Consider the following 9232-nt stretch of genomic DNA (forward strand, 5'->3'; position numbering starts at 1 on the left):
TGAGGGGCTTTAATGAACGGTGTGAATGTCGTGAAAACCGAGGGCAGCGGCAATGTGGTGGGCTGCAGGGCTGGGAACAGGAAGGAAGAAGAGAAATAGAAAATCACTAATGGAATCAGGAAGAAGAAGAAGAAGAAGAAGAAGAGGGAGGGGAGGTGGGGGGTTTCATATAATTTTTTTAAAAAGGTCAAGTCTAAACGATGACGTTTCACTTACTTAAGTGAAACATCATCGTTTTATATACATATAATATATATATATATAATCAACCGGTTCGGCAATTTGAACCAAGTTCAAACTGAAACCAAACTGGCCAACGTCAATTTTCACTTATTTCTATAGCTAGCCAGCTGGTTCTCTGTCGGTTTCGAACTTTGGCAGCCAGTCTGCGTCGTTCATGGCTGGTTTCATTGGTTTTCTTATAGCCCTAATATTACCTTCCGAGTCGTAATCCTTTCAGCAAACCCACTCCGAATGTGACCCTTTAGATGGAGTGCAGGCTTCTGCATACAACACTGCAACTCTTATGAGCATTTTCTATGTGATTTTGGAAAGCCCATACCTGCCCAAGTTTGTTCTAGATCATTGCTTGCGTTGTGCTGGTAGCTCTTATCTCATCAAAGCCACCAGCCTCTTCAGTTCCTTGTTCTTGCCTTCATAGTAGGTGACTTTTATAGCTTGCCTACCATTAAGAAAGACGCTCATCTTCATCTCGCGTTGGGATGTATCTGTCAAGCCTTTTACAAGGTTCTTGCCCGCCCTCATGTTAGACTAGCTGCACTATGCAGCACCCACAACTATTTTCTTCACCAAACCAATGGGGTGTTTTATATCTTTCTTTCCACTTAATCCCATTGGTGGTTTGTCCCCTTGTACTAGTGGATCCCTCACACCAACGGCAACATTATGAGTCACAGTTTACTTACTTGGCTCTTCAATCAACAATCCATAGACTTCTGAAAATCTCTTTCATCTACTTTTGCAAGGAAATTTGAGGATGTACAGACCAACGACAACAGTAGCGTCTTGTGTCACTATTGTGAAAGGCATTGCATGTGAGTGTATACATGGAGAGAGTAGGGCTGGGCAAAAACTCTACTATTAAGACTTTGTCTAATGCCCAATCCAATTTCGACTTCATCGAAGTTGGAAAAATCAGAGTCCAGAGTTAGACTCGAAGTCGAAGTCCGGACTCCTAAAAAAGTCAAAGTCGAAATGGACTGTCATCTCTGCTAGTTATACTTAATATATTTTATACTATAATATACATGCTAAAATGTTGAGTAGCCTAACAATTGGGCAAATTTTGTTACCACATAATGACATTTAAGCCCCCACGAGACCAAAAGAATGCAAATTCTTATTATATATATTTTTTTTAAGAAAATCGGAGTCTAGGAATCCAACTCCATTGAGTCAAAGCCCACCCCTAGGAGAGAGAGAGAGAGAGAGAGAACCACCTTCTTGAGGTCAGTAGAAAAAATAGGGCATTAGTGGTGGAGAGTTGCGGTATAGATCAATGTACATCGCCTTCAAATGTGAGTATTGCTACACAATAGTTCCAAATCGAAGCTTGGTTGTGCACAAAGAATGGTGATAATAAGGGGAATACACGAAGAGAGAGAGAAATGGTCGATGATATGGACAACTATAAACAAAACGAGGAGACATTTTAAAGAAGGTGTCCATGCAAAATGACAATAGCGCCTAGCAAACAAAATTTAATTTATTACAAGACCCAATAAGTGTAGAAATACGGAAGTAGGGGTAATTTCAAAAATGCACTTTTACTCGTCCTGGGGTTCAAGCAGTCAAGAAACGAGCAAAAGATATGAGCACTCTTTGCTTGGCCCTAGAGCTTGAAACTTTGAACACTGTGTTGACCTTTCAGGATGCAAGCACGTATGCTCGCTTTAGAGAGAGAAGTTTTCCCTCTGAGTGGCGATCTTGTCTTCATTTTTCGATCATATTTTCTTTTTTCCTTCTTACCTTCATTTTTCCTTCCTAAGTTCACTTTTTTGGCCTAGCTGCTCTTTCCTGTCCTACCTTCATTTTCAACCCAAGCTTCATTCTCTAACCTATCTTCATTTTTTTTTTTTCGGCCAAGCTTCATTTTTCCATCTTGTGATGAACACAATTTTTCTCGCCACTCCACTAGGTGAGAACTTTTAGGCCTTGACTGAACCACCGTGCTCTTTCACACTACTCAGCTCGAGCACAAACAAGCTAAGCTTGCCCCATGGTTCGACTCTCCCAGGATCCAAGCACTCTTTGTTCATTTGTGTGCGAACACTCTTTGTAACCACTCACAAACTATCAAAAACTAAAATGTATCCATTTTCCCTTTAAAAAGTCCAATTACAGCACTCTTATTGGATTAGCTAAAAGTTAAATCTATTGAGTAATTCAAAAGTTTTTTCAAATTTGAAGGTTACTGTATATACATTAAATACATATTTTTTTAATTATTTCTCTCTCCATTTCTTTCTATCACATATTTTATCACAATTGGTATATTAATTTGAGTTAGTAATATATTAATTTAAAAAGAATATGATTATTAATTAATATATAATAGGTAGAATAGTAAAATATGATAAAATAAAATAAATTGATAATTAAAAAAATTAAATATTTTTGAAATTATTAGTTATTCATTACTATATAATGAATAAATGTATAATCTAATGTGGAGATTTGATGTGAATAACCAAAATCAAATTCATCTTATATTATTTTATTGTTATATAATGAAAAAATAGCTATTCCAATATAGAGATATATGTGAATGAAATAGTTAAAAGTCAAATTTCTCTTACATTCATAAAAAATGTTATTTAATTTTGACTAATCCAATGAAAGTGCCCTTATCCCTAACTAGAGGCAAAATTAGGAGCCGGGGTGGGATATGTTCCCTCCCTCCAATTTTTAGGTTTTTTGAAGAGTAAAGTATGAATAGTTTTATTAAAATAAATATTTTACATATTTAACGCAAATTTATATTCCATATAAATTTTATTTTATTGCTTTAATATTCTTTATACATTTCTAAATGTATATATATATATATATATATATAAATAGAAAATTATGTGTGGTGTGTAGTCCTAGACACAAAAAAGTAAATATAAGCCCTTTTTATTTTTATAACTCATAACTCATTAAAATAACTCAAAGGCTTACATTTATGAATGAGATATTATTGAATTATTTCTGTTTGGTAAATTGAAACTTATATGGCTTTTTTCCCTTTTATCTTCTTCACTCCTTGATGGATATCAACCTCTTCTTAGCCTTAGCTAGTGTCCACAGGCGAGTTATCGGTTCTGAATCTGCAAGCTGGTGAGAAGGTTGTGCTTAAGTTGGTGAATCTGTATGCAGGAGAAGTACAGGGGATACTAGGTGCTAAAACAGACCAAATCCACAGCACACACCGAATACAGGTGAAGCTTCAACAGCTCTAATGGCACTACAAGAGACAGGAAATATGGGACTGGATAACATAATCCTGGAATGTGACTCTAATGTAGTAATTCAAGCAATTACAATTTCTCATCTGAAAAAGACTGGATTTTAAATCTCATCATCAATGACAACCAGCATGTACTAAAATCCTTCAAGATCTGAAAAGTAAGGAAAATACAATAGTCTAAAAATTAATGCACGCATGAACTGGTGCAATGGGCAACAGCAATGCAAGTCTTTTGAAAACATTCCCCTTATCCAAATTTTTTAGTGTTTACTAAAATTTTATAGTGAAAAAGATCCTCTTAATAGCTCTGTATAATTAAGATCCCTACCATACTTTGTATTTCATGCTTTTATATATCTAAATCAACTTCCTCTCAAAGAGAAAAAAAAAAAAAAAAAAAAAAAGGATAAACTATAGAATAGTCGGTTGTATGAGAGGCTATCATAGTATTTTTGTCCACTTTATATTTAAGTTATGTTTAGTTGTAAAATTTAGTTGAGTTCAGTCTAATTTTAAATTGAATCTAACATCTAAATATTCAATTCTAAAATTATTAAACTCATTTCAATTCAAAATTTTCTTACATGTGAGATATATAATCTTTTTTAATTTAATACATCTTTATACATGAAATCTATAATTTTTTTTAAATTTTTATAAAAAATTTTAAATTTATATTAATATTTAAATACATTTTAAATTAAATTTAAATAGATTCACATAATTCCTTTTACTATTTAACACATTGTATTCATAAATGAATTCAGGTTAATATTCAAACACGTAACAATACTGTTCCATTTTCAGGAGGAGCCTTCCATGTCCTTTTGTGCCTGTCACATCTATATCCTCTCGTTTAAAGCGAGACAAGGTGCCTAACTTTGGTGAGTCGGCTCGTGTGTGTTGTCCGTCATCACGTTGCGACGTGTGGGCTTCAATTTTCCTTACCATAATTAATGTTCACTGTTCAGTATTCTAATTCTATGCAGACAATCCATTAATGTTCATCGCAGCCCCTTCCGTCATTCTCCAAGAGGTCGTTTTCAAGATATCTAGCCTGCGGGGGATCTCTTGCGGTACGGACAATGCATTTACTAATAAAAAAATTTACATATATTTTTTACCTATATTTTTTATATACTCTACTAATTTTATTAATTATATCATTTTTTAAATAAAAAAATAATTATTTTAATCAATCGTATCAGTAGAAGTAATTGTTTATAACAGTTCTAAATGTTGATATGTATGTTGTCGTATATATAACATACTAATTACTAAAATGGTTATATGATGGTATAATTTATAAATTTGAAAGATCATAAATTTTAAAATCAAAATTTATAAATTAAATTTAATTATTTAAATAATAGAAATAGTATGCTCTACGTATACGTGGCAACTTAAAATAGAATAACTCGATATATAATATATATTATTATTATTTGATAAATTTTCATGGGTTCTTTAATTTCATCGGCGAGCTTAAACGACGTAAACTTCTTAAAAGCAAACTAGCTATTGCTCAATTGCCGCCGTGTAGGGCCTGCACGCGTACGTAAGCTGCAATTGGAGCACCCTTTCTTCGTTGTTTTGGTTAATATTAATAAAGACTAGAGCTGTAAGATTGACTTATTGGGAGTAAGTACATCTTCTTACTGTTCTCTTTTATAAATGATGAGAATTAAGACTACAAGCTGGTGCCTTTGGTCTGCCTTTTCTAGAGGCCGCCAACGCTTAATTTAAGTCTGGCCTTGAATATTATCCAACAGATTGAATTTAAGGCAAAAGTGCTGATTCAAAAGATTAAATTACATTTTGTGTTTTTAATTTATCATTATTTTTAATTTTTGCATTATGTACTATATATCAGAACTTCTAATTGGTACCCAATATATACTTGATTTTGGTAATGATCATCCTTCATTAAAATTTGGCCTTTAAAACTGATGACGGATAGGATATATATGTGATACAATTTCAATGGTGCAATCTTAACTAAAGAGTGTAAATCATCCTAATTTAGAGTTGAGCAAGAGTTGCCAGAAAATTTAGATCGATCAAGTTGATTATAATTTTAATATTATTGGCAAGTACTTAAGTGGATAGCATCATGCGTTAAAAACCTAGTGGGGGATTAATTAATGTATATGTGGTGCCAGACTTTTTCTTCATCAAGTTGACTGCTTAATTTAACATTAAGTACTGATTGTCCCATAAATCTTGATCTCATGCATGCTTATAACTCAAATTAGCTAGGAAAGATAATTAATTAATTAATTGTCTTATTGTAAACTGAAAAACCTCTCATTCATATATAAAGAAGGTCACACTCACACCTATCTTCATGCTCATAGATCCGTTGCGAATTCATCAAAGCGCAAGGGATATATATACATAAAGAAATGGCGAGAAAGATTGTTTTCTCTTCACTACAATGGTTGGATTCTCGCTTATGTTGGGAAGTTACCATCTCCTTGCTCGGACTATTCATTCTTAGTTGCATATTTCAGAGACTCTTCAACAAGGGTCCAATGCTATGGCCATTTTTTGGGATAACACCTTCGATTCTCCTTCATATCAACAACCTTTATGATTGGATGACCGAGTCTTTGATCAAAGCTGGGGGAACCTTCCACTTCAGGGGAGTGTGGATTGGAGGGGTCTTTGGAATCATGACTGCTGATCCTTCCAACATTGAATACATGCTTAAATCAAAGCTCGAGAATTTTCCTAAAGGTAAGTACTACAGAGAGAGGTTTTCTGACTTTCTTGGGGATGGTATTTTTAATGCTGACGATGAATTATGGAAGGGACAAAGGCGAATTGCAACCTCTGAGATGCATTCTAGGTTCTTTGTTGAGCGCTCATTTCAAACCATGAAAGACTTGGTGCACCAGAAGCTGCTGAAAGTATTAGAGAAGCTGTCGGAGTCGGAGGGTCGCTTTGATCTCCAAGGAGTTCTTCTTCGCTTTACTTTTGATAACATCTGCACTGCTGCTTTTGGTACTGATCCTGGGTGCCTGGCACTTGATTTACCTGAAGTTCCTTTCGCAAAAGCTTTCGAAGAAGCCGCAGAACTGAGTATGTTCAGATTTATTTTGCCACCCTTTGTATGGAAGCCCATGAGATACTTTGGGATCGGATACGAGAAGCGGCTCAAAGAGGCAATAAAAATAGTGCATGATTTTGCCGAGAAGACTGTGGCACGTCGAAGGAATGATTTCATCAAGTTTGGAAGCTTGAATGATGATCATCATTCTGATCTCTTGTCAAGACTTGTTCAAGAATCTGAGCTAGATAATTATAAGAACATGCATTTTTCAGACAAACTTCTGAGAGATTTCTGCATTAGTTTAATCTTAGCAGGGCGAGACACGAGCTCTGTGGCATTGACATGGTTCTTCTGGTTGATACAAAAGAACCCAGAAGTAGAAAGCAGAATTGTGTGTGAGATTAATGAAGTATTGGGTTGTCGCAAGTCTTATAAGAATGAACTAGACGACGTAGTTTTTACGTTGGAAGAACTGAAAAGTATGGTGTATTTACAGGCAGCATTATCAGAATCTCTAAGGCTTTATCCTTCAGTGCCAATTGACGTGAAAGAAGTCATAGAAGACGATGTTTTTCCGGACGGTACCGTGGTTAAAAAGGGAGCTCGGGTTTTCTACTGGATTTTCTCAATGGCGAGAATGGAATCCATATGGGGAAAAGACTGCTCAGAGTTTAAGCCAGAGAGGTGGATTAAAGATGGGAAGTTTGTGAGCGAGAACCAGTACAAGTACGCTGTGTTTAATGCCGGTCCAAGATTGTGTCTGGGGAAGAAGTTTGCTTACATGCAGATGAAAATGGTAGCTGCTTCGATCCTGTTCAGGTATGAAGTTAAGGTTGTGGAAGATCATAAAGTTGCTCCTAAAGTGACAACCACTCTTTACATGAAGAATGGTTTGCTGGTTACTCTCAAGCCTAGGTTGGTCGATCGCCGATGAATAGTCTTTTTAAGTACTTGTTTCGGATTGATGTATGAAATTTAACTTTTAGCTGTAGAGCTTTTAATTGCAGAACTATATAAAGAAGTTTGTTTTACTATTGAAAAATTACTTACTATTTGGTAATGATATGCCTAGAGCTCTTTTAAAGTTTGTTATCGTGATTTTTACGTTATGATCTGTGTAAGCTTTTCAATAAAAATTTCTTAGTCTCAATTTGTATGCTGAGCTAAGTTAGTGTGTTGAGATACTGGTGTGAATTTTGTAGGATCCATCTAAAATGTATTTAGATCTTAAGATAAGTTTAAATATATTTATAGGAAGTTAAAAAAAAATAGCAAATCAACCTGCGTGTAAATATATGTTGAGTTGAAAAATATTGTGGGTCCTACGTATAAAGAAGTTTTTAGTTGAGATGAATTTAATTATTTGTAAAAAAATATCGGTATCTGAATGTTAGACTCAGCTTAAAATTAGACTTATAAACTGAGTTGTTCTCAGCTCAATCCAAATTTCAAACCGACCCAAAAATTGGATTTTCAGCTTCTTTTTAAAGATTTTTCAAGCATTTTAATTCCTATAAACTTACCGAACATACTATTTTTTCTACAAAATAGATTTTAGACTATTAAATTATCTTTTAACTTTCTAAACTCAACACAATACAGACACTTAATTATTAAGTATTATATATCTGCAAAATAGTAAGTAGTACTTTGTCCCAATAATTTTGGTTTATTAATGTTGCCACAACAGGGTTGAATCCATTACTTTGTTTCTATACTTATAGTTTCGGTATTATCCTTTTCAAATTGCTACTGTGAATCTGTAAACAGACGATGATACAGTAAACTATAAAAGGTATTTTTGTTATCATGTTTACAACTTGCAGGCTGTCTCGAAATCTTTATGTTTTGTCCAAGAAATTAATTGTCTTTTTTCTTTTTTCATTTTTCTTCTTTAATCAGCTAGAAATCTGTAGTGTATATATGGTACATCAATTAATATATAATCTAGACCCTTTTTACTGATATAAATCAAACAAAAAGTGGGCCCAATTTTTTATAGTAAGGTTCCCTTTTTACAAAGGGTTTTTACAAGACAATTTAATTATATACTTGAGACAATTTACAAGACAATTTATATGTCATAAAATTAAAATTATAAAAAAAAATAATAAATCCAATTAAATCTTTAATGTTATTTAAACCTATACACTATAAAATTTTCAGATCATGGAATTTTACTTCTATAAAATCACCTTATATATATAATCAACTATATTTCCCATTATAATCCCTAAGTTAAGTTTGTAAAATATTACCCTATGTAATTAACTTAATTAATATGAATTGAGGCATTCATGTACAACAAATAAAATTTTTCAATGCTATCATTTTTATTCTATGTCCAATAAAAATAAAACCATTCATTTCTCATGAAAGGAGTTCCTGTTCAGCAACAATCATTCACTCAAGCTATATATGCATGTTATTTAATGAAAAAAACAATATATGTATTTACATAAATATATGCATTTAAAACCATTTGTCAGATTACTTCTCTATGCTATATAAATAAATATTGCTCATTTTTTCCGCCCAATGAGAAAAAAAAGAATTGATTTACCATCACTACCATAAAAACGAATGAGCAAGGGAAGAGAAAATGAAGATATATGTTCAACACTTGTTTCGCGCACTCGCATTTAAAGGCTCCTCTTATATCCTAAAATCGGAAAACAAGATATGCTTGCTACCCCTGGCTAATG

The 9232-nt window shown here is 33.5% G+C and overlaps 1 protein-coding gene across 1 annotated transcript; it reads left to right on the forward strand.

Moving 5' to 3' along the window:
- Positions 1-5825: 5825 nt before the first annotated feature.
- On the forward strand, positions 5826-7592 carry LOC121257078 (cytochrome P450 86B1-like). Its single transcript, XM_041157954.1, has one exon. It carries the CDS (start codon positions 5878-5880, stop codon positions 7459-7461), a length of 1584 nt encoding a protein of 527 aa, XP_041013888.1. The 5' UTR covers positions 5826-5877; the 3' UTR covers positions 7462-7592.
- The last annotated feature ends 1640 nt before the right edge of the window (positions 7593-9232 follow it).

The sequence above is a fragment of the Juglans microcarpa x Juglans regia genome, chromosome 3S, assembly GCF_004785595.1.
Source record: "Juglans microcarpa x Juglans regia isolate MS1-56 chromosome 3S, Jm3101_v1.0, whole genome shotgun sequence".
Taxonomy (NCBI): Eukaryota; Viridiplantae; Streptophyta; class Magnoliopsida; order Fagales; family Juglandaceae; genus Juglans; species Juglans microcarpa x Juglans regia.

What these genes read in the sequence shown, in the direction of transcription:
- LOC121257078 (XM_041157954.1), top strand. Translation starts at nt 5,878, where the DNA reads ATGGCGAGAAAGATTGTTTTCTCTTCACTACAATGGTTGGATTCTCGC.